The sequence below is a fragment of the Rousettus aegyptiacus genome, unplaced genomic scaffold (genome assembly GCF_014176215.1).
Source record: "Rousettus aegyptiacus isolate mRouAeg1 unplaced genomic scaffold, mRouAeg1.p scaffold_m13_p_2, whole genome shotgun sequence".
In the NCBI taxonomy this organism is placed as follows: domain Eukaryota; kingdom Metazoa; phylum Chordata; class Mammalia; order Chiroptera; family Pteropodidae; genus Rousettus; species Rousettus aegyptiacus.
In genome coordinates, this window is record NW_023416295.1 from 138,086,284 (window position 1) to 138,113,752 (window position 27,469).

Sequence of the window (27,469 nt, forward strand, 5' to 3'; positions counted from 1 at the left end):
TTATTTTAATGTGGGAAAGGCTTGAACCTACACCTATACTATGGGGCATGTTCTGAAAGAGGTTTGAAAGTATAGGCAAGGGAACAAGGCATGGATCCTGGAGAAGCCCCGGGGACTGAGATTCAAAGCCCTGTTAGAGGGGTGATCTTTAAACACCTCCTTTTCAGAGCCCGGAGGAAAAGAGATGAGTATAGACATGGCTGCAGATATCTTTATTCATGTCTGAGTTTCGAGTTCAGAAAGTTCATGCCTAGTCCCTTCAGGAAGACAAGGCCATCTTCTGAGAAGCTCATGGGGGAAATGAAGATTGGGGTAGGAGAGTCGTGGGTATTTGGGGTGTCAGTTGTGGGAGTGGGGATTGTCACTAATTGGGACAGGTAAAAGTTTGCCTGCAGCAGTGAGGACTCAGCTGTAGCCGAGTACTAGGAATGTGTACGTTTATCAGTATGCCTGGTTGTGTTTAATTCTTTACCATTTCAGAGCATTCTAGATGTAGAAAAGAAGAAGAAAGATGGTTGGAAAGAGTCAAACATAAAAGTATATAGGGTAACTGTTTAGAAGGACCTAAATACAAAGACTCCGCGGATCTGGTGAGAGTGGTTAAAAGGATTTACCATGAGAGTTTGACAGAGAAGGACTCAAAGTGAAGTGAGTGAAGGATCAGGAAGAAAGGAGCACGAAAGGTCTCTGATATAGAAGAGCAGTTGTCCTAGAAGTAAGGAAGTTAGAGATCTTGAAGGAAAGGGGTCAGAAATCTGCATATGGGCTCTCTATGTGAGTCCTATATCAGATCAGCAACTTCCTCCAAAGGGTCAGATAGTCAATATCTGTGGCTTTGCAGACCATGTGCATACTCTTAGGTTCCTTCAGGGATCTTGTCCTTAAAGCTTGAGGGCAGTCATAGACAGTAAGTAAATGAATGGGTATGGCTGTGTTCAAGTAGAGCTATTTATAGATTTATCTCAAGGACTGTAGTTTGCTGACCCTGTTATAAATGACAATTTCCAGAATGGAGACAAAGTTAGATGGAGATGAAGACTTAGAAACCAAGGGGCTGAGATGCTTTAAAATTACAACAAACCATCTAGATCTAACAGACAATTAGAGAACACGTCACCAGTAATAGAATATATGTTTTTCTTAAGTGCACAAGGAACATTCAGTATATATCACATGCCAACCCATAAAATGAGCCTCCGTAAATTTTGAAAGGACTGAAATCATGCAAAGTATGTTCTTTGGTCACAATGGAGTGAAATTAGAAAACACTAACAGAAAGAAATGTGGGGAATTTACAAATATATGAAAATTAAATAAAACACTCCTTAATCCCATGGATTAAAGAAGAAATCACAAAGGAAGTTAGAAAATACTTTGTGAAGAATGAAAATGAAGACACAACATCAGATGAAATGACAGCGGCGCTTAGAGGGAAATTTATAGCTACACGCCTACACAAAAAAAGGAGAGCAAACCAAAAAACGAGTCTTCCACCTTAAGACAGTGGGTGTGTAAGAGAAAGAAGTGGCAGTTATCGAAAGGGTCCGAAATGGCCTAAGGAGAGAGAATGGAACGAAAGCCCAGATAGAAAAGTTGCCCCTTAGATTAAGAACAACAGTTTCTGTAACTGGAGCGCAGGAAAGTAGGATGGGTTATATATTTGCTGTAAGATTATAAAGTTTCCATCTGTACCACTTTCATCTGTTTTCTCTCTAAAGCTGGAGGTGAGGTCATTTGCAGAGGGTAAAGGGAAATGGAGCATTGGAGATCTGAAGAATAGTCCTTGTGTAGGGTGGTTGAAATGGTCCTCACCCAGAGTTGGCTAAAGGAAACTATTAAGAATTTCAGGCTGTCGAGGATCGTTTTGAGGCTGGAAATAGTGCAGTGCTGAGGAACGGCCATTGTGCCCTGTTGTGTGATTCCCTGAGCTGTGTTCAGGTATGTGAGTGAAGGCACAGAAAAGGCAAATGTTGGTATCAGTATATGGCTAGGACTTGTGCTAGATACGTGAGAAGGAAAGATAAATGGGCAGAGAAATTTAGTATATTCAAATTCTGGACCATGGTAACAAGCAGCATACTAAAGACAGGAAAAAGCTAGTGAGTAGGGAGCAAGTAGAGGCATCAATTTTTTGGAGGTCAGTAAGCGGTCTGATCCAAATCAGTTGACCAGCGCAGGGATGCTGTTTTTTTCACTAATGTGTCCCAGCCCCTGGAATAGTACCTGTCACACAGGATCTGTAAAATAGTTTTTGCTGAGTGAATGGTCACGGCAGAACATGGGGCATTTACTAAGCAAGCTCAAAGACTGTCGTTAGGGTTGGATGCTTGCATGAATGATGAAGGAGGTGAAGCATTACAGATATTATCTCATATGTCTGACCTATATATATGATAATTTCTTAGTAACTATTAGCCTTTAGCATTACTTTTTTGGCCTTTTATAGGAAATACTTGTTTTTAAAGAAATAGTTATTTTTCTACAAATAGGTGAGTTAGCTTTTCCCAAATAAATATCATTGAAAGCCATTGGAACATTCAGGGTTGTTAGAGTCCACCTCATATGGACAGAATAAACAACTGAAATACTAGTAGGAATTATCTTCCTTTCCAAAGTAGCCTAGTATAGCCAGAAGCTCAAAGTGCTTCTAATGCTTTCTATTGCTTTGTTTATTTTGCTTATCACAGATGTGACAGTTTTATATTTACAATGCTTTATCACCTGTCTAAACTATATTGACTTTTCAGTTGGCTTTGAAATGCCTCTCTTTGCTTTTGGCATAGGGCTGAAGTCTCATTTAAAAATTGGAATAGCCGTTTGCAAAGGAAAAGCTTACAGAGGGAAGCCGAAATGATAATAATCTAATATTTTAAACAATGACAATATTTTCCCATTTAGCCAAATAAATCAAAGAAGCATTTTGATTTCGAGGATTCACATCTTTTTTGGATAACTTGCAGTAGTTCTTACCCTGTTTCTCCTCCCACACTCCATAGTTTAATTATTTGTGCACAGTAGATATTTAAAAGTCTGTACTGACTGATCTTTAATTGTAAAATAAGCACCTCTCTGCTTGGTAAGTTTCTTTCATGATCCAGTTCAAATATCACCTCTGAAATTATCCCCAACTGTTACAGGCAAGTGAACAGGCCTCTGTCTTTAGCTCATAACTATTTTTTTTACATTGCCATTATTTACTCATATATCTGTTTCTCATCCTTGCCTTTTCCCTACCAAGGAGCAGGGGCTTTGGCTTATGCATCTTAGTGTCTCCAATGCCTGTGTATACCTGCCATGTATACACAGGTACTCCAGAACTGTTAGGCAAATGAGTGTGACAGCAAGAAAACTCATGCTACAAGCACACTGAAGGCTTTGGTTGAAAAACTCTAAGGAATTTTGCCTACTTAGAATTTTCCTGCAGTTAGGATACTGCTGTTAGGTGAGCAATGATTAATTGATCCTGGCTCCATGATCCAACCAGTAGATGTAATTAACCTAGAGAAAATCAGCCTTCTTTCCTATACTGACTTCTTTTAAATTAAGCAAAACACAAAGTTGATAATATATATTTGTTAAAAGTATGAAAAATAAAATGAAAAAAAAAAGTACAGGTATCCACCAAGACGTTAACAGTGCCTATTGTTACAATGGTAGTATTTTTGTTTTTTAATTTTTCTTTAGATGTTCTTTATTCTTTCAGGATATATATTGGAAAAATATTTTTTTCCATTTTTAAAAGATATAGTAACAATTAAGAGAAACAAATGCTTAGTTATAATTTGGAACCAGTCAAGTGGATCAAGATGGGCCAGTCCATGCTTTGTTACCAAATCCCAGGATTTAGGAAAGCAAATGTTTGTTTGCTACAAGCTGACTAGGGTTCTTCAACATCCAATGTCTCAGACCCAAGCCTCTTCCCTCTCAAAGTGGCTTCCATAGTTGCTGCAGTTAAGAGCTGGAGAGATGGAAGAGCCCGCCAGCTCTCACTTGCCTCAGCACTTGTTACTTGTCACTTTTGGTCACTTTACCATGACCAAAGCGCCTCTCCTAAGCCTAAGCTTACTGCAAAGTAGAGCGGAAAATGCAGGGGAGCACCGGTTATCCCTGCTAACATGACTGTAACTTTTCATTTTGCAGTTACTGTAATGAATGTATGTTGGATCCAGACTGTGGTTTCTGCTACAAAATGAACACATCAACCATCATTGAGTCCTCCTGTGTTCCAGTTAATAAAGCATCCACAAATGAGGCAGCCTGGGGCAGGTATGTCACTATTATATACCATAAGAATACACAGTAAAATTTCCGAATGAGACGTACTTTTAAACTTGCAGAGGGACTATTCTTACCATTAATGACCACACTTCTTTTTAAACTGACTTTTTAAACAATATTTTAAACTGATCTTCATAACTATATTACTTTGCAGTAATTACTCATGAAAACGAATGTAAAACATTGCAACCATATGTTTTACAGAATTAGCACAGAAAGCACTCAAGCCTAGACTTCAGGAAATTCACATTCCAGAACTACCTCTGTCCAAAGATATAAAAGTTTGGACCTTGAGGCAGGTGTTCCTAAATATTGCCAAGGGAATCACTCCCATTGCATATTGTTTAACTACACCAGAAATTTTCTGACTGCTAAATTTAAGTGAAAGACAAACACTTGTCAAGTCAAAATGAATTCATGCCACTGTAAATTCTTTCATGGAATTACTGTTTCTTAGAGTACTTTCCTGGAGTTAAGTGAAATTTGGCAAAATAAGGATAAAAATTGGTAATTATTGGCATGTAACCAGTCTGAGAAGCTATAAACCTTTCTCTTTCGACGATCACATCGGTTTATAGTAGGCACATAAATGAAATATTTGTATAGGACAAATATTCCCCACAGTTATTAACTAATATTTATATCTATGGACACAGAAGGTAGGTAAATATCATTCAACATGGCTTTAACCTCCTTTGTATTTTAAATTCCCATAAAGAAAATAATATGTTCTCATCCTGTCTGCCTCATAGTACTGATAAAGGTAATGAAATCTGCAATGAAGTACTTGTATCTCCTAGGAGCTATAAAGTACAGTGTATCATTATTAATCATTATACTGTTGTCATTAATCATTTTATTAGGGAATTACTCCAAAGAGGTAGAACTAAATTATATGGTAATTGAGTGAAAATCTAGACCGCATTTTAAATACACTAATTACAAAGAAATACTTAAAAGAAATGCAATTATTACTTAAAATGAAAACTTGAAAGAGTGTCTCTGAAAAACACTCAGTGTGTAATTTTCATCAGCCAAGCTTCATTAGGGAGTTAATTGACTAAATATTTCTGGATGTACTAGTTTACAGTTTTAACCCTTATGATTCTTTTTCAATACAAAAAAAAACAAAAGTTACTAGTGTAGAATTATGTACATGTTATGAAATCTGTGTATATAGTTTTCTGTATTTCACAGAATTAACTTTTATAAACTTATTAGAAATGTCTACTTTCTAAAAAAAGAAAAGAAAGAAAGAAATGTCTACTAATGGTATAGGGACACTAAAATGGGACATTTCTCTTATTCTCAAAGACCCAGAAGTCTGAGGCTTCAAAATAGGAGCTTTGTTCTTACTTTTGGCAAATAACAAAGAATATAACTTTTTAATATAAATGTGTATTACTTTTTTTATTTCAACATATTCTTATTATTTATCTTATAACATTATTCCTTGGCTGTACACACTGCTAGAGAAAAATGAGACACAGATAATACCTAAGAAGGATAAATACAAGAAAACTAAACACAATGTATAAAGAATTTTTATGTTTGTAAAATATTCTCAGCATAACGTCAAACTTTTTACCAAAAGAAAAACAGCAACAGGTTTTCTCACTCTTTTCTGTGCTGAGCAACCGCCCTTCTAGCTGGACACTGCAGCTGGTTGCCTCAGTCTGTTAGAAAAAAAAGCGAAAAGGGCAGGATGTGTTCACCGTGAAAAATTTCTACAACACATTTTCCATTTGTAGGTAAAATGGCATTCACTACATTTTTATTAGTTGGTTGGTAGGTTTTATATACTTACCTATGGAATTCTCAGGGAAAAGTCTCCAATTACCTTGGATTCACATCTGAAATATACTATTTATAGATGTTTCAGGGTCAAGTATTAAGGCAGTTCATAGCCACACATCCTGATCTCTAACTGTAGCTGTTTTCTGAAAAGACGCCAGGTAGAATGGTATTACTATTTATAATGGAGACAGCATGATGGGATTTTGATGAATCATCTCAACATAATGAAAACCATTTGTCCATACAATCAATTATATCTATGTTGTTACATTTCAGTACATTTTTTAATAATCATTTAGTTCTCCAAAGAAGATATGCAAAGAGTCGACAAGCACATGAAAAACTGCTCATCATTAATCTTTAGGGAAATGCAAATCAAAACTACAGTGAGCTACCATCTCATATCCATTAGGATGACTACTTTCAAAATTAAATAAGTAAACAGATAATTGAGTATAGAGACAAATTAGAAAGTCTGTTCATTGTTGATGGAAATATAAAATGGTGCAGCCGTTATAGAAAACAGGATGGAGGTTGCACAAAATTTTAAAACAGAATTGCATATTATCAAACAATTCCATTTCCGGGTATATATCCAAAAGAAATGAAAACGAAGCTTTAATGAGATATTTCAATAGCCAAGTTCACAGCAGCGTTATTCACAACAGCCAAAAGATGGAAGCAACCCAAGCGTCTTATGATGGATAAATGGATAAACAAATGTGGTGTATACGTACAACGATATATCACTCAGACTTAAGGAAAGACATTCTGACACATACTACAACATGGATGAACCTTCGAAGATATAATGATAAATAAAATGAGCCAGTTACAAAAAGAAAAATATAAGACTCCACTAATATGAGGTACCTAGAGTAGTCAAATTTATAGAGACAGAAAGAAGAATGGTGCCACCAAAAGGGGGAAAGTGGGAGTAGGGAGTAGATTGATGGGTATGGAGGTTCAGTTTTGCAAAATGAAAGAGGTTTTGGAGATTGCTTGCACAAGGATGTGACTATACTTAATACTACTGAACCATATATTTAAAAAGTTAAATTTTAAATGATTAATTAAGGTGGTAAATTTTATGTTTATATGTATTTTGCCACAATTAAAAATAATTTAGCATGCTTTTAGAAAGTACAGTACAGTGAGCTGATGGAAAACCTTCTCTCCTTGTCCATCATAAGAGAATACTATGAATAATGTCAGTGCATTTGAAAACATAAAATGGACAGTTTTCTAGAAAACATATATATATAACTTTTCAGTACCAACTCAACACCTCTGTAAAATGTGATTTTCATTAAAACCATTATACATGAAGACAGCAATGCTTCCAGGGTCTGAATGACTTCCTCAAAGTCAAAAAGCCAGTGAGTCTACTACTACTTTAGAGGAGCAACGAACCGGAAGCAGAAAGATGTCCATTTAGTCAGATAGTTTCAAATTTGAGCTTTTATCATTTACTTCATAAATGGCACTGGGACAGTTTGGGCCTCTCTGAGCCCCATTCCTCATCTGTAAAATGGGAATAATATAACTGCTGTGTTGAACAATATGGTTTTTATGAAGATTAAATAAGAGTGTATTGAGGACACTTGTAAAAAGTAATGCCCTGTGCAAATGTAAGTAGAACATATCCTATAGTATTTTTTTCTTAGATTTGTTAATAACATATTTGCAAAGTTAGGATAAGCATTTCCTAACAGATAAGTACATCAGAATACTTTATATTTATCTGTGTTTTTTCATCTACCTCCGTATCTCCTAGCTCTCTATATATACAAAATTATAAATACTCTCTATCTGGAACCACAAACATCCTGATTCTTTAAAAGTATTGTCAATGAGGAATACTTTCTTAATGTGCTTATTCAGTATTTGTTTCCTATAATGCAACATTTTTGCTCTGCAATTAGACACACTAAAATAGATAGATTCCTTATTTGGCGATTCATTGTTCCAACTCACACTGAATGCCTGCTTTATTGTATTCATCCAGCAGAGATATTTTTCCTCAAAGCTTCCCTCTGATAACTACCCAGCCTGTTTTTCCAGCATCCCACCCATCTCCAACACAGAATTCTAGTCAATCTAAACCCCTTGCCATCTCCCTCACATCAATTATGATTTCCCACCTCTGTGCCTTTCCTTATCCTGTGCTTTTCGCCTAAACTTAGCCCTGTTCTCCCTCTTGTTATCTCTGCCTGACTTCCAACCGTTATTTTCTGTGCAGATCCGATGTCACTTTTTCCTAGCAGTCTTTCTGACTGGCCCCAGAAAACAATGCTTATTATATTCCCTGATGCCCTCTAGTACTTTCTTGTATAACTTATCTGATAATTATACTGTCTTATAAGATAGTGATTTGGGTTTGGATGTATCTTCTATACTAAATTATAAATTCCAATACCTGTATATGCACTATTTTTAATCCCTTGGTGACTTGTACATGTCAGGCATTCAATAAATAATTGTTTAATGACAAAGTGGAAAAGGCTATCCAATCACCGGAAAATATGTAAGGGTTCAAAAGCCACAGTTTTCAATGAGATGATATGATGTTCCCATCATTTCATTTTAGTTATATCTTCCACTTTCATGCTTGTTTTCAGAAAAGGAAACCTTTAAAAGAAAAATGGGAATGATGCAGTTTTAATTAACAATGTTAAATGTTTACCTGGTACTAATTAAAACACTAAAAAAGTTTAAAAATTAAAACTTAACTGTACCCTTCAAGTATGCATGTTATATATCGCTTAAGTCATACTATATGAAAAATATTTTATTAATTATTGTAAATAACATTCAACACATTCCCTCAAAACATTCACTGCTATACCAGAGAAGCAATATTTATGGTGACAGTATAGGATCAAGCATATTATGAAACTAGGTCAGACAGCAAAAACAGGATTTTCCCTCTACCGCCTTTTTTAACAAGATATATATCAGTTTTGCATTTAGGAAAAGAAATTCATTTTATCATCAACAAATTATATCAGTATCTTAACATATTCATGTACAGGATTGATATGTTTATCAATTTTTTATATTACAGACTTAAATTCTGAAGCAGTACTTCTAAATTGACAGTATAGTTCAAAATTGATTTTTGTTAGTATACATTTTATATAGAGAGAATCTGATATAGGATATTTTAGTTCATTTTGCTTTTTAAAATATACTTTTCTTTGTTTTTACTTGAATAGACATCATTATGCTAGGTAACTCCCTTTAAGATCTGTAGCTGGATACTACATACTTGCAGGTTTACCTATCCATAAGTAATTTCAGAGATCATAGGCCTCTGGTGTCTTCTTCTTTCAAGTCCAGAAAATTTCTTGGACTTCGTGACTGTTTTGCAGATGCTTATGCTGATTCTGTTGCAAAATCTACAAATCAGAAAAGCAAAACATTTCTGAATAATTTTCTCCATATTTCATGTCAATTTGTCTGCTTTCTTAGTTGGCCTTTAATTATAATGAGAAATAAGCGCATTTGAACAGTTTTATCCAAGAAGTAATATTCATAATGTAATGGACCACTCTTCCTCTAGGCCACGACCTTGCATTTCTTATCAGTCCCTGTTCCTTTTACATTTTAAAAATTATTCTTCAGTTTATATTTCTCTGAAAAGTATCTGTAAGTTACCGAAGGATACTATTAGTATGAGAATAAGGGCCAAGACTTGAATTGCACATCCTTGGCGAATATGTAACAGTGGCAAGTCTTGGTTCATCAGATAACTAAAGTAACAGTACAGTTAAGCAACAGAAGATGTGGTACTGCAGAGGTGAAGTCTGAGGCGGTTGGGATTTGTCAGGAAGGGAACAGAGGGAGCAGTGGGAACAAGAGGAAGGAAAATACATGGCTGGAGCCGATACTGGAAATGTGAGTTTGGATCAGTGTCACCAAGAGCTTTTGGGGGGAATTTCAATTTGATTTTTATAGTTACATTTTCATAGGTGTGGAAATCGTACTGTCAATGATTTTAGGTGAATGACTTTATGTGATGCCTGGATGGTAGGTATAACAGTGTATCATACAGCGAATTCCAGTTCTCTTCCAAACATTCTGAATATATTAAGAAAATCAGTTGACATTTTAGCATTGTTTTAACACTTGAGAGGAATCATTATCTAACCAGAAATTAATGATATTGTGTTTTTCATTACATTTTTATTAGAACTACGTTCTATTCTTGGCAAGTATGGTTGATTGCATTATTGTTCAAAATATCCGCTGTATTCACTAGGGAGGGAGCAGATTCCCCGGCCCATTCCACATGACTTGCTCTGGCTGATGACATGGGAGTGGAAGCAATTCATGTCATTTCTGAGCTAAAGCTTTAAGAGGAAAGATGTGCCATGTCTTTTTCCTCTTCAGCAAAGTTGGCAATGTCCCAGAATAGGTGTTCCTTTGGGCACAGGATTTAAAAAAAAAAGGTGGAGCAGAACCACAGCTGAGCTCAGACAGGCCAGCAGCATGAGCAAGAAATTAACCCAGTTTGTGGCACTGGGATTTGGGGGTCTTCTGTTACCTTTGCGTAACCTATTGTCTTCTGACTAATAAAGCAAGATAAACTGTATTCCACTGTGGAAGTAGCACAAAGTTTTCTTTATTTATGTTATAAAGGAAGCTCACTTTTTAGAGCTAGTAAACAAATGATAGTACAGTGAAAAGAAAGAAATGATAATCACAAAGAGGGTTACCAAATTCCTTAAGTTTGGGGGATACCACTACAGGTGGTAGGAAGCTGCTAAGGGACTAATGTGAATAGCTTTAGGTTTAGAAGATAAAATTCTGATAGAAAAAAAAAATTAAAGGAACAGGTAGAAGGTAGGTCAAGGCATTCGGAAATTCATTAACGTAAGCTGTGTGTGTGTGTGGGGGGGTGGAATCTGCATCTTCACTTGTTATGTATTTTAATAACGTCATTTAAAGGGAAGATTATACATGTTGCTGTACTACAGAAAGAAAAACAGCCTAGAAATCCAAATACACTCAGAGTTTCTTGTTAGACAGCATGTGTGAACTAAAATCCAGTTATTTAAAGAGCTGCTGCCTCAATACACATTATTTATGACTCAAGTTCCTCCTGTTCTCACTGTTTCAGTGTTAGCTTAAAAAATGAGCAAAATAATTTTTCTATTACATATGATCAAGGTTTACAACTTTACAGTTTGTACAGTAACAGCCACATGTTTCACTACTTGAAATTTGCAGAAATTCATAAACCAGTACCAATCAGAATTCCTGCTGTTTCAAAATAATGCCAATGGCAACCTGGATCCTGTCAGAATACAATACTCTGTCCCCATTATTCCTGGGAAGAGTTCATTAAAACACCCTTCTCTCTGTGGTAACTTGTCTTCTATTATATGTGCTGTCTTATTTCATCAAAAAATTTTATTTTTAAAATAAATAGCTACAAGGATTAGCTAACTTTATTTTCATTTCAGAGGCACATGTGCCCCAGAACCCTCTAAAATATAGAATAATTTATTTTTCCTTTTTGTGGTTGTTTTTTGATATGTGCATTTGGGGAAAAGATTGGATATAGACTTGTTCTGTATGGACAAACCCATAAATGTTAATATACTTTTAATTATTGGTAGGATGGCTTTTATAATAGAATTTAAATTCTATTGTTAGGGTATTTATAGCTGGGAATACAAAGATTTTTTTTTCTAAAGTCATTTTATAATATTGAAACTTGATATTGTGCTATATAATATTTAAAACATTAAAAAGACAGACAGTACCTCAAGATTCATAATCTGGAACAAATAGAACAATTACCATTTACACAAGCATATTTTAAAATTGTTGTAAATAGAGAATGTTCCTTTTACAAATACATAAAGAAAGAAAAGTATTTATTGTGTATACTGCTGTGACCAAGGACTTTGGGAAGAGAAGGTACATGAAAATATGTTGCTGAATGTGCAAATATGGAATGAATCTTAAAAATCAACCGTGGCTTTTAGGAAGTTCAAATAGTGAAATGCTTGAGGGATAAAATTGTATGGCAAACCATGGGACAGAGTATTTCAGATACAAAAGATGGACTATAAATATTTAGAAAATTATGTGTTCTCACCTTTAAAAATATTTTTTAAATAACATCAAATCTCTCATCATAATGACTTGCTTAAATTTTCTCCAACAACTGAGGGGAAAAAGTCTTCAAACTGTAAAATAACTTCTAAATCATTTGTTTTATGAGCTTTTAAAGCTCATGAAAATATTCTTTATTATTTTTTCTAGCTTTATGAGGTATGATTGACCAAAATTGTATATACTTAGGTTGTACATGATTTTTTAAGGTGTACAACATAATGATTTAACACACATACACATAGTGAAATGCTTACCACAGTCAGTTTAATTAAGATATCCTGCACCTTATATAGTTATCTCTTCTTGTGTTTATGTGGTGAGCATACTTAAGATGTACTCCCTTAGCATATTTCAAGTATACAGTTCAGTATTATTAACTAAACATCATGCTGTACATTAAATCCCCAGAACTTCTTTACCTTGTAACTAAAAGTTTGTACCTTTGGCCAATGCCTCCCCACTTCCTCTACCCTCAGCCCCTGGCACCTACCAATTTACTCTCTGGTTCTATAGCTCGACTTTTTTTTAGATTCCACATATAAGTGAGATCACACAGTATTTGTCTTTCTGTGTCTGATTATTTCACTTAGTATAATGCCCTCCTGGTTCACCCATGTTGTCACAAATGGCAGGATCTCCTTTTCAATGACTAAATAGTATTCCATTGCATGTGTATACATGTTTTCTTTATCTAATCATCCGTGGTCAAACATTGCTTCCATATCTTGGCTCCTATGATAATGCTGCAATGAACTTTATTATTCTTGATGAAAATTTCATGGAAAGCTTAAAAATGAGATTGATGTGTGATTCATGGAAGCCCATTTATGAAAGCATTAGAACCATCAAAACTTCTGAAGCATCAAGGATAGAAACTATTGTTCACATAACTGTACTGTTTTGTTTTTGGAGGGGGCAGACTGGTTGACTAAAAACTGATTGACAACGGAAAATCCTCTTCTTTTAACATTGAGCTTTTAGGAAGTACATGATTATGCAGAGCTTTTGTTACTTTGTAATTATTTGGTTTAGGAAACAGGCTGTCAGAATTCTGCTCAAGAAAATGGATGAAGGAAAGGGAGAGAACAGTTAACATTTTACGTTTATTCTGCCTATTAATATTTAACAAACATTAACTAATAACTTTGCTTATAACCTAAAATAGGATGGCAAAGTTTGATGTTTATAAAAAAATTGGGGGAGATCAACAAGGACAGTTATACACACTTGAAAAAGAATTTCAAAGGTGATTACCAGGCAAGAAATGTTCTTGCCTTGGGCAATGTCACAGAAGCTACTTTTGGTAACATCGGAGTTTAACAAAGGGTGTATTAACAGAACATTTTCTTCCCTGGTAACTGAACTATTGTAGGTTTTTCATTGGCTTATATTATATCTGATATTGTGGGAACAGTGAACATTTCAGCAAATAACTCTTGATCAATTATTGCAACTTTGATCCTTTACGTAGAAATTAAGAAGGTACAATTAAGCTAGGAAACATATTTAGCGCTGTTGCTTAATTCCAAGGATTTTTATATCGTTATTCCTGTCTGTCCTGAGCCAGGAGGGAGGGAAGCTCTGGGATACCACACTGTTAGTATAGAGGAGGAAATTTTTCCTCTACTCATCTTAGGTTCTAGGCTCGGTTCTGTAAAAAAGACAGATTGACAAGAGTTATTGACATGTATATATGAGAGAAGCTCGGGCATGAGCAACCAGAGAGATGGCTTAGAAGTCGAGCTTATATAGCATCTTCGACACAAAGAAAACTACATTTTAGATATGTGACAAGACAAAAGAAGAGGACCTCAAGTCTCTAGAGGTGACAGATTGTAGGAAGGCAAATACATGGGAAAGGAATGGGAAATAAAGTCGATTAGTAAAGTTTGTTACGCAGATTCCTCTGGTGCCATCTCCAGTCTTAGAAGGGTCTAAATTTGCTCTGTGGTCAACTTTCATCCTTCCTGGTAGAGAAGGAGGGAGGGACTATCTTGTGGGATTATCTTGTGGGTTTACCTGTGACTTGTAGCAGCAATGTAACCTTGACTGGTGACCTTCTCGACCCCACACCAACACACACCTTCATAAATTTCTGTACAACTTCTAGGCAAATAGGGGAAAGGCAGAGAGCTTTTCCTGCATATACTTGCTGCTGCTTAGTTGTCTTTAGCTGAGAATGTCAAAAAGGCATATTTTGTAGTGACCCATGCTGGTTTCCTTCTTTTGGCATAACTGGGAAGGGGAATCACATACCTAGGGATGTCATTTGGGTCAGAGGAGTGACCCAAGGAAGCTCTGTGGCAGAGGGGGAATGCACAAAGTATATAAGTAAGCATAGATAAGGAGATAAAGAGCTAACAAATGTTATTATGAAAATATCTATTAAATAGGAAAGACAAAAAAAAAAACTGGAGAGATGCAATGAAGATAAAGCAGGGCAGGCCTAGACAAGTTCAAGGAATGTGTCTTGGAGACAGCTCAGAAAACACTCAGAATACAACCAGCCTCCTCTGTAGTGAATTTTCATATTTGCAGATCTCTCTTGGCTGGGCAAGGAACTGCCTTTGAAGCAGAATTGCCACAGAGGTATCAACAAAGTTTTGCTAAGATTGACAGCTTTGAGTGTTTCTTATATATTTAGTCTTTGGTACATTGGATATAGATATGTTTTAAATATATATATTTAAAATACATCAAAATGAAAGAACAAATAGTATGCATAGTATTAAAACTTATTATCTACTATGTACAAATAACTTTTTATAAATGTAGATGAATGATACTATATTTTTGTTTCATTAAACCCCTAGCAGTCATCAGTTGCTTTTCTCAGCTTGTTTCTATACTTGTTTTATGGCCTATAGTGCAACTGTTTCATTTCAGGCAAGCATTGTTTTCTACATTAAGTGAGGAGCTAATAGAATATAAATAAATCAGTGGAGCAGATAATCTGCCACTGAGAGCTGACAGAGCCCATCCTAAATTGAAACAGGAATATAGTGGATTATCCTGTGGGTGTTTGTTTACCTGTGACTTGTAGCAGCAATATAACCTTGACTGGTGACCTTCTCGATCCCACACCAACACACACATACACTACCCTCAACATGAACAACATACAATGAACTTGGGAGTTTGATGTGAGATGGTCTGACTCTTTAAAGAGACTTTCTAGCCCATGTGAATCTGCTCTGAGTACTCCTGAGTAAGATGTTCAAACAAGTTAGTGTTTTCCTAATACCATTCACTCCTCTTTTATCTTCCAACTCAAAGGTTGAACAAGATATTCTGTGTGTGCTGCTCTTTTGAAAAATAAAGGATAGTCACTCACTACCTACATATCTTTTTACTTTTTTCTTCAAAGATCTTGTGGTTGTTGGCATTCTGAAATTGAGAATGATCAGATCACATGAAAATAGTAAAATACTTGCCCAAGATAAAATAAATGATCGGGCATACCTATTGCACTAGATGTAAAACAAACTCAAAGCATCTGACCCTGTAAGGTTTTCTTTTCTTTTCTTTTCTTTTCTTTTTTCTTTTCTTTTCTTTTCTTTTCTTTTCTTTTCTTTTCTTTTCTTTTCTTTTCTTTTCTTTTCTTTTCTTTTCTTTTCTTTGTCATTCAAACTCTTAAGAATACTGATGTTCAGAATTCTTTTGAATTCAGTAGAGCATTGCTTTTCAGCAACTTATCCCTAAAAACTAAGTAGAATAATAGGAAATGGATAGAGATTCTGGCAGCATAGCCCAAAGAAATTCATGAAAGGGTAGGTTGGTTGGTTTAATCTAGTTATTATTTTTTAATTAATATGAATTTTCCTTTATATTCTAAAATGTAGACAAGTTCAATTTAATATTATAATCGATTTTATTATCCATTGATTTTTTTTCTGGGCATCCCGAGTCCACCACCTCTCATCCCATTCTTCACCCCATCAGTGAGAGAAGGAACACGTTTTGTTCCTAAAAAATATGCTGTTTTATTCTGCAGCACATCAGTACGTGTGCTAATTAGAGAAGCATGCAATAAAGCATAGACAAAACTCAAAAACAAACCCCCAGTTCACAAAAATTAAAAAGAAGTTGGCAAATTATAGTGAACCTGTTTCAGATCTCAGTTCAGTATCAGCCTAAGACACATAAGCCTCATGGATTTAACTGTTACAGTTAGGATTCTGCAAACACTGTAGGATCACTATAGTATACCTAGCTGAATAAGACTTGAACATGTAATAGAATTTCTTGAACAAAAATAACATGCTCAGAATAGAAGGGAAAATATCTCAGAAGCTGAAGCTTTCAAAATATGGAGTTACCTAAGATGTGGTGGCGTAAACGTTAGGGAATTTCTAAGAATGACATTTTTCAATATAAAACGGAAACTCATTTAAAAATGCATGTAGTGAGGGAGCTATATTTAATTAATATTGCAAATTAAACATTTTAAATTATTATTTAAATTTTTAACCAAATGGAAGTTATACTGGAAGTCAGGGACAATAGTGGCAGCAACAACGTTTTTTAATCTCCCTGAACTCTTTCACTCCCACCATCCTGATAAAAACAATCGCAAGGAATGACCTTATTTGAATCTTAATTCAAACTGAAAAAAAAAAATCTTTTTAAAGGACAACTAGGGAAATTTGAACAGTATTGGCTATTTCATGCTATTAAGAAATTATTGTTAATTTTTTAGATGCAATACATATATTGTTTTTATTATCTTAAGTCCTTACTGAGTTATATATCAAAATAGATACACATGAAACAATATGATACCTGGAATTTGCCTCAAAATGATCTAGGAGAGGTGAGAGTTAGTGGGGGCTTAGATGAAATAGATTGGTCATGTAATTATAGCTACTGAAAGTTTACATGAGGATTATATAATTGTCGAAGGGTATATAAGTTTCATTATACTGGTTGTCTTTTGATAACTGTATTTGAACATATTTGTTATAAAAGAACATTTTAATGTTATAGCAAAATACAGACTGGCCTAGATAAATGACTAAAAATTAAAACAAAAAATGATAGTTAAGCGAATAAAAGAAATCAAATGGAACGTGAAAATATATGCAGTTAAGGCAATAGAAATCTTTTAAAAAAGAAGAGAAAGAGTAATAAAGGTCAGATGGGATTTTCGTTTTTATATTTTGCTGAATTTGCCCCTTATTATGAAATGTCCCTGTCATCTCTGATGATATTCCTAACTCTGCAGTTTTCTTTGTCTTATATTAAAGCCATTCCAGCTGTGAGATTTATAATGTAAAAGAAAAATGGTAAATTTCAACCAAATATATCGATAAATTACATTAAATGCAAATAGCCTAGATTTCCAAATTAAAAGCAGAAGTTGTCCAAGTGGAAGTTTTTTTTTTTTTTTTTTAAAGCATGATGAAAGCTTGAGTGGCTTTGTTAATATAAGATAAAGAAAACTGCAGAGTTAGGAATATTATCAGAGATAAAGAGGGATACTTCATAATAAGAAAGGGGTAAGTTCATCAAAATATTTTTTAAAAAAATCTTAAATGTATATTTTTCTAATACTAGAGCTTCAAAATAAATAAACCAAAAACTGAATCCACAATTATACCTAGAGTGTTTTTCAGTAATTGATAGAACAAACAGACAAAAAAGTGAAAACACATATTTAAACAGTATGGTCAATCAAATGAACATTTACAGGACATTCCATCCAACAACAACAGTATAAATATTCTTTTCAAGTGAACATTGCTAAGATCTGCACTATTCTGAGCTATAAAACAAGTCTCAACAAATGTTAAATAACTGAATTCTTAGAAAGTACATTCTATGACTTCAGTAAAATCGACTTAGAAATCAGTAAAAAAAAAAAAAAAAGTTTTCACAAAAATTCCCAGGTACTTGGAAATTAAACAGCACACTTACAAGTGACCCATGGTGTAAAGAAGAAATTACAGGAAATTAGAAAATATTTTGAACCCAAAGACAATGAAAATATATCGAAAATGTTGGGAAATATCATAAAGCAAATGTTTGGGGTAAACATATAGTTTAAAATATGTCCAGTAACTGGGTAGAATTTCAAAAACCTTATGCTGGGCAGAAGAATCTAGGCACAAAATAATATATGGTGTAAAGTCTTTATATGATGCCCTAGAAAATCAAAACTAACTATAGTGACCAAAAGCAGATCAGTTACTCACTAGGGCTGGACTTGAAGGATATGTTAGGTATCTTAATTGTGATAATGATGGTTATATGGTCTATACCTTCTCAAAATTCATTTATTTACACACTTAAAATGAGTTTGTAGTGTTTAATATATTAGACCTCAATAGGTGATTGAATTCCTGGATTACCTGGCTCCTAAGAATTACTCCTAACACAAAATTATGTTTTTCTAACTATTTTCAAAGGGTAGAATAATTCTACTTTTAGCAAGCAGCATTTGGTGACACCATTAGCCACCATAAGATTCCCCTGGTACTGTTATTGAAAGCCAAAATCTGAAAAGCATTATCAATTTATTTTTGAAAGTGAATGAGTAGCCAAGCTGATCAATTATCAAGTCTTCTAGCCATGAAGCTGATCAATGACTAAGTCTTCTAAATTTATTTTTAAATTTACATGTACTCTAAGAGATAATAGAAAGATACCCCGTATACTTTTTGCCCAGTTTCTCTCAGTGATAATCTTTCATAATTATACTACAATATCATAACCTGCACATTGTCCTTGTTACAATCCATCAATCTTTAGATTTCCCTAATTTTACTTACATGTGTGTGTGCACGGGCGTGTGCATGTGTGTGCGTGTGTGTGTGTGTGTGCTTTATCACATGTAGGTTCGTTTATCCACCAGCATAGTCAAGATAGAGTTCCATCACCACAACGATCCCTGGTGTTGCTCTGTTATAACCACACCCACTTTCCTCTCGCTCCCCTCTCCCCAAACATCGCCACCTTGTCCTTAACACCTGACAACCACCAATATGTTTTCCATTTCAATAAATTCATCATTTCAAGAATGTTTAATAAATAGAATCATACAGTGTGTAATCTTTGGGGATTGGCTTTTTTCTCAGCCTAATTCTCTGGAGATTCATGTTGGTATATCCATAGTTTGTTCCCCCCTTTTTTTTTTTTTTTTTTTTGCTGGCTCATATGGGATAGTATTGGATGTTACCACAGTTTCTTTAACTATGCACCCACTGTAGGATATCGGAGTTGTTTCCAGTTTTTACTTCTAAAAAGTTATTTTCAAATATCTTGATTTTATTATTACATGACAAAGCTTGTTACAACTAAATATGTTCCCAAATATAAACATTTGGAGAATTCTCAAATATTATGATATTAACTTCTTGTATGCTGTCTAAAACTACCTTAAGATCTTTTTTTCTGAGTCTCTTAACCTATAAGGAAGTCTGCTTGAAGAAGTTACATCTCTTCAAGTTCAGCAGAGTTTCATTTATGTAGCACCTAGGTCTTTCTCGGATTAGATTTTTTTCACAACTGAGAAACATGCCTTTTTATGGATGTTTTATAATGTGCAGGTAACAATAAATGTAATCAGCATCCTTGCAGCTTTATTTAGAACCCAAAGGAAATATATCCGGTAGCATTTAGGAGAAAGTTACAGAATATCATTTTATCATGGAAAAGGGTGATTCATCAGGCACCTAGGGGTCAGTTAGATATTCCCCTTCAAATATACTATAGAATTTGTTGGGCAAAGGTTTAGTTCTGACATTTCCTTCATTCCTTTCCAAGTGGTTTCAGAGCTTTTGGTATGATCTTTCAGTTTCGGAGGTTCCAGGCAAGATCAGGGAAGTCAACTCTGCAATATAAGCTGGTCGGCAATTTTTTCATAAATTTTAGTTTGTAAAATCTTATTCTTGGGGGCCTTTATGAAACCATTTCTGTAGCTAAGACTTTGTCACTCCAAGCTTTCTCAGCAGTCAGTATCAGAAAGAAGGCTGTGTATTTTGCAGGAAAGCTGGTACTGCTAAGGAAAGTGTTAAATGAATACAACAGCCATTTATTGTCTCTTGCTGGTTTGTCTAATTACCTGTGAAACCAGGCGATTTCTGCCCACAGCTTTGTCCTCTCTGCATGTGTTTCCAAATATACATTCAGCAATCTTTCCTCTTTCTGTTCAGCAAACAGGAGTGGGAAAAAGGCCAAGTAACTCTTTATCTGTCATTTGTCTAAGACCTCTGTCTGGCCCACTAAGATCCAGGTTCTTTGGTGCCTGATTACTGAGGCAATGCTGCCCACCACCCCTCACCCCCTTCACTTCCCTATGCCTTTTAATGAAAAGGTTATTTATGCAGAATGGACTGTTTTGAAGAGCGCTCTCAGCAGTATTTACAACTTCTTCAAAGTTATTTTTAAGCATATTGCAGTATCAGTTTTTAAATACAGTTGTTTCAGACCAAGAGGCTATGGGAGTAAGGACCCTGAAAAGAAAAACAAATAGCAGGTGTTAAGAACATCAGAGAGTATAACGCAGGTGGCTGCTGCTGCCGGGAAAGGCTCATCATCTATCCAGGGGGCCCGCCTCACTTCTCCACTTCTCCGCACCCCTTGCGCTGCTTGCATCCTGGGCCCAGACACTGTCACTCTCCCCTGGATCACTGCAGAGCCTCCTAACCTGTCTCCCTGCTTCAGCCCTGACACCCCGGACCCGCAGCTGTGTTCACAAAACAGCTACTGTGACTCTAAAACTGGAAGCCAGATCACGCTGCACTTCTGCTTAGGACTCTGCGATGGCTTCCCACATTACTTAGAATAAAAGTCACACCCTACAAAGTCCTGCACACACTGAGCACATGAAACACACACTTTTCTGATCTGGCCTCCCAATGCTCACTATACTTCCTTGCTCACTACCCCGCAGCCTTTGTTCTTGTTGTTCTTGCAGAAACCCGGCGGGCTTCCATCTTGGGGTTTTGCACTTGCCCGGAAAGCTCTCCCTTCAGATACCTGCAGGGGGCGCTCTCCTCCTCCTCTGCTCAATAGTCACTTTAGTCTAGAGCCCTTCCCTGAGAGCCCTATAAAAATAGCTAAGTACTCCTGCCTGGCTCCTTACACCACTTGCTCTGCTTTATTTTTCTTTACTTTTAGTATTTGTAATATCGCAGTTATATTTAACATGTAAATATAAACATATTTGTATGTTTATCTATTTGTTTTCCAAATGCCCAACTAGAATGTAAGCTCCATGGGAGCAAAGACCTTTTCTGCTGTGACATTGAGACTACAACAGTGCCTGGAGCCTGGGATTCAAGTAGTAAATATTTGTTGTGTAAATTAATTAACCACTCTGTGTTCCCTTTGTTTCATACTGCATTGCTAAAAGTGGCAGAATATGCTAAGAGCAGAAGAATTGGGTAATATTAAAGCTATTTAAATAAGCATAACATGAGTATGGTATATAGATTAGTTTTGATAGATAATTATTAATTTAGCAGTTTCTGAGAATTCATGTTAAACTCTAGTATTATGATTATGGAATTGTCAGTTTTTCTTTTACATTCTACACTGTTGCCTTACATGGCTTGAAGTGTATTTAATAAGGTGTTCATAAGATTAGAACTATTATATTATTCTGATGAAATGAACATTTTATTATTATATATCATTTGTCCTTGACATGTTTTTGCCTTAAAATTCATTGTCTATTATCGTGAAGTTTCACCAGTTTTCTTTTTGTTAATATTTGTTATATCTTTTTTTTCATAAATATTCCAACTGTCTGCATCCATATGTTTAGATGTTTCTTCTCAACAGCATCAATAGTGTTTTTCCCACTATTCTAACCAACTGTATTTTCATCAAATCACAGCTTGTTTACATTTATCCACAAGCACACCAGTTTTTTGTTCCATCTTTTTCTTCCTTTTGTTTAGTTTCTGAACTCATGTTCATAGATATAGAAGAATTGCACATATTTCTTCTTCCTGTTCTGTACCTTCAGAAGCTTTTTCTGCAGGAGTATTAGTAGTAGACTTTCCCTAGCTTTGCCTGAAATTTACTTATTTTTGCACTACTCTTAAATGATAGTAATCTGGATGTAGAAATCTAGATTTACAGTTCTTGTCTCTAGGTATTTTGAAAATGTTAATCCATAGTCTTCTGAGCAGTCTGCTGCCAGGTTAGTTATCATTCCTTTCGAAGTGATCTTTGCTTTATTTGGATGCCAAACCCCTTGTCTTTGTCTTTAGCCTTCTCTCATAGTTTCACAATGATGTATCTTGATATTTTATTGATACTGCTAAGGCATCACTGTTCTTTCTAAATATGGAAAGTCTTTTTTGCCAATTATGAAAAATTCTCAGGAATTATAATCTTCAAATATGCCCCCACCCCATTCACTCTCTGCTGTTCTGGAATTCCAGTGAGACGCATGTTGGCCTTCACGTTCTGCCCTCGCTCTTATTTCATCTCTTTCTCAGTGCCATGTTCTGGGAATATTCTCATCACTCATCTGATTCGCTAAGTTTCTTCACTAGTGTCTAATCTGCTGGTTAACGCATCTATTGGAGGATTTTTTTCTATGAGTATATATTTTAAGAAGTTACATTTGATTCTTTTTCAAATATGAAATTTTTATAGGGTTTCCTTTTTTCATATATTAGATATCTCCTTTAAATCACTTAACCATGCTTATTTTTTTTACTTGTGATAGTTTTACAGTCTAAAGTTCTTGCAGCTGTGATTCTGCACTTTGTTATTGTGTGCTGTTACCATCTGCTAAGAATGATCGCAGTATATTGTCTCCTTACATGTTCTGTATATTTGTAACATAAGTTCATTTTCAGCAGTTTCTGAATCCTAGATAGCCTAAGTTAAGAGCTTCTCCTTCCAGATATTTTTTCCATTTGCTTCTGTTAAATACCGCAGGGCTATCTGGTATGGCACAGTGGCTAACGGTCATGGCTCTAGATGCCACAGGGCTTTCATCTATCTATAGGCTTAAAAGTACAGCTAGAGTGGCTTGCCCTGTGTTTCAGGTGGGGACCCATGGAGTGGCTGTACATTACTTCTCTTTTCTCGACATTATTACAAATAAATTTAGAAATGTCTGTCTTTCTAGTACTTATGGGGGCCCATGGAAAATACCTACAGTAATGGCCTCTTTTCAAATGTAATTTGCTTAGATGACTCCACAGTGCTTGAGTTGCCCTTCTAATGGGCTTTACTGTCCTAGGACCTATTTTTATTACTTTCTCTTCTCTTGTTGGATGTTCTTAGATTATTCAGCATACACTGAGAAATCTTAATCTGATGTTATTTGGCCTGCAGATATTCTTGGGCGGGGGGCAGGGGAAGATGTATACATACATATATGTATACAGATATACCTAAGCATATACATAAGCACAATATAGTGTTTCAATCTGAGTTTATACCAAAACAGACAAGTTTGCTTGTGTCCCTCTGCCAGTGGGTGGATTTTTCTTCATACACCTTTTTATCAAGTAGGCTATCCTTAATAGCTAGATAAAATCCAGTCTCCTGCAAGACCCTGTGCTAACTGGCCCTCACCTCCTTCTCTGGGCTCATCTGCTACCACTGCATTTCCCTCGATTCCATTCATCAGTCATCGCAGTCTCCTGTTTCTCAAAAATGTCCACGGTTATATTGCCGTTCCCTCTCATGGAATGTCCTTTTTACTATCGTCACAAAGACCTAGCTCCTTCTTGTCATTCGAATCTCTCTCCTCTGCGAGACTGGGACATGTGGGGCTCGGTATAAAATGAAAATACAAGGCCCCTTATAAAAAATTTCAGGACAGTGACAGCAGTAAGTGTAAGTGTAGGCTTCCCTGGGCATGGGGCTCTGTGCAGTCACACATGCCACACATTCATGAAGTTGGTGCTGCTTTCCCTGACTAGCCAATGGAATGCCCAGTTCCGTTTAGTTTTTCTCTCTCCTATCACTCTGGTATTTTTTTCTTTATGGTAATTATCAGTACCTGAAATTATCGATTTGCTTACTTATTTATTGCCTATCTCCAGCTGCAAGAACATAAGCTCTGTGCAAACAGGGACTTTTTCTGTATTGTTCACTGCTCTAGCACCTACGATGAATGGCACCTCAGCTCAATAAATATTCTGTTTAATGAGCAAATAACTTAGTCCATTATTTTCAGTGTTACAAATAGCCCTTAAAGATGATTGAGTCCAAGGATAGCAACTACGCACTTCTCCCGCCATTCCTCCACCATGCTTTGCCTTGGCAGACATTACTAAGTGATTATGGTCTTCTTTCTGAATGGGTCTCTAAGCAGCCTGAGAATCTTTCTCAACAAGATACTGATTTTGTACAAACTAGTAAATCATGTATTCTGGTCCAGTCCTTTCATTATACCAATGAGGAAAGTGAATCCCAGGCATTTGAAATGATTTACTGAAACTCACAAAACCAATTAATTGATGGCCGGGCTAAGACAATAAAATAAGCCAACTGACTCCCAGTTAAATCTTCTTTCTTCCAGCACTAGTAGCTTTGATGGGTTTTCCTGCTCAAGTAGTCTTTTTATTCAACAACCTGACTTTTTAAATGATCTTTAAAAAGAATATTACCAATTTCAAATCTTGTCTTTGCGCCAGGGGAATTAGGCCAAGTCTCCCCTCTCAGGTAGACTGTCGTCACCTCTGAAGGAACTTCTCTGTTTATGACTCTGCTGACAGCAGCCCTAGTCCTTCCAAGCCCCTTCTTGAAAACAGCTCTGCCAAATCATACTTGGTGCAAATTACATTCCAATTTATATCATTTTCAGAAGAGAATTTAGCCACAAATTTTTCTTCTGTTTATAATCTTCATGCAAAGCACGTCTGTACCAATTACCTTTCTGCAAAAATGCCAAGAATTTGAAGATGTCAGACCGGTTTGGGGAGCTCATTGGCAGTATTAGATAGAATTGCTTTGATTTTTTCATGTACTAAGAAGACTAGAATAGGTCCAAATAAATATCACGATATATATCGTATGTATTTTCTCTACAAGTATCTGCTTTTCGTGAAACTGCAGAAAAAGCTGGGCATCAATCTTCATTATGTATTTTGTATGTGTCAGCTGCTCCACTGCAGATCGAGAGCAAATTCTTACTCTAAGCATTCTGACAGGTTATAAATTATGCTGTTATGAATCTGATTCTCTCTGGACCAATGAGTTGAGTTTTACCAGATTTCTTTCTGAGTCATACGAACTCATGATTCAGCCATCCCTCCTCAGTTGTCACACCTTAGCAATGCAAAGGTGTTATCCCTCTTTATCTCTGAGCCTGTCTTGTGTAATAGGCCTTACTTTAAAAAGCACTCAGTTGCTTTACTTCACTGACGTGCATTCTACACCTTTTGAATTCCTATTAATTGTACAGACCGATTCGTAGCCATGGTTTTTCCAGCCTTTTTGACCCAGCTGGTAGCTGATCCTCATTATTTGGGGTAGGGGCTGTCATATTTGTTTCCTTTATTTTGCCAGTGGCAATAAAAATGAATCTTATTTTTATTGTAATTTCGGAGATTACTCTGGGACCCAGGTCCCAGTTAAAGTATACTGTGGGGGTGCTAATGTTCAAAATTAGAGTAGCAGTGATTCTCCAGGTGGTTGTACCTTTCCTGAGGCGGCACTGGGCGGGGGTCAGGTGGTGAGGATGGTGGGATTGCACATAGCTTAAATACAGACTGTACCTTCGTTTCATTACTCTGATTTATTTGGGGGACCATTTATACAGTATTTTGAGCTTTATTTCATACTAAAGGACTATGAGAGAATTTTATGTTTATACAGTGTCATGGGAAATGTCCTGAGCGTAGGAAAAGCCTGAAATGGAGGTGATGTGTCCCATGGGTCTCTCTTCTGCCTTAGCACTAGCCCGGGGTGTCCCGGAGGCTGCAGGGCCTATGCAGGGAGAAACACTGGATCTACAATTAGAAAAAACTAAAGGACTCTTCTTACGCATAATACATATGTTGTAAATTTTGAAACATTAAAGGTTACTTGGGACTCCAGATTTTACTTTCATTTTCTTATTCAGGTTAATTGACCTTCATTTAGTATTCAAAAGTCTCTGTATTAGTAATCTCCTGCTGTGCAACAAAAACTCCAAAATTTAGCAGCTTCAAACAATAGACATTTTTGGTGCCATTCCTGTTTCTTTGGGTCAGGAATCCAGAAACAGCTGAGTTTCTAGCTCGGTGTCAGTCACGGATGGCTGCTATCTGAGGGCTCGACTGGAGCTGGAGGGTCCACCTCCAAGGGGTTCGGCCACATGCCTGGCAAGTTAGTGCTGCTTCTCGTCGGTCAGGCCCCACTTTGTCTTCGTCGGTCGGTCTTTTGTGCATCCTCACATGACAGCTGGCTTCCCCTTGAGTGAGTGCTCCAAGAGAGACAGACAGAAGTTGTAATACCTTTTATTAACTAGCTTCAGAAATCATACACCATCATCCCATTTCAGATACACAGGTTGATTCCATTTACCGGGAGCTTTATAGGGGCATGAATACCAGGAGGTGGGATCACCCGGGCACAGCCTGCAGGCTGACCACTACAGCCCCAAATAAAAATCATGTCCGAAGTAGACTTTAATCAAAACAATAACTTTTATATTCATTGGATGGAATATATACGTTGACTCATGACTGGTTTTTAGTATGTGTCCTGTATATGGCCGTGTTTATCATATAATATGGTAAACATATATACTCACTTTTTTTATTTTAAAGCATACTTGTATCTTGGACTGTGATTAGATTATCTGATTTATGTTAACCATTCTCAGAATAAAAGCTAACAATATGAAATAACAAAAATTAAGGATGCATTGTCCTCATTATCTATGTGAAACCAACTGAAATATTTAGCTACTTTAGAAGAGATGGGTTATTAGATTAGCTCCTCATTATGTGTCAAATCACTACTTACATATTTTTTACATATTGCTGTTGTTTATGAAAACATAAAACCATTTTCTGTTACAGAACCACAATATAAATGAGAAAATATTACACTGAAATGGGAATATAACATTATAATTATAGCTCAGGAAATGGAAGTCAGAAATTCAAAATAAGTTCAGTGTATGCTGAAAATGTTAGCATTTTTCATTGTACTTAAAGATAATTATATTGCAAACGTAATACAATTTTTAACATTGTATCCCAGTTGAAGGATTTAGGGATGCTTGCATGCTTACTTTAAATCACTCGAAGAGATAAGTGTTGTTTTCTTAGCATCAGAACTTGTGCAAATAATAAAG

General features: G+C 35.8%; 1 protein-coding gene across 1 annotated transcript in view; it reads left to right on the forward strand.

The window, feature by feature from the left end:
• The window catches only part of SLC2A13 (solute carrier family 2 member 13), a 286,045-nt gene that overhangs the window by 227,936 nt on the left and 30,640 nt on the right, over positions 1-27,469 (forward strand). The window contains exon 7 of the mRNA XM_016151690.2: positions 4,141-4,266. Coding sequence (XP_016007176.1) covers positions 4,141-4,266 — 126 coding nt within the window. The remainder of the gene's footprint in view (positions 1-4,140; positions 4,267-27,469) is intronic.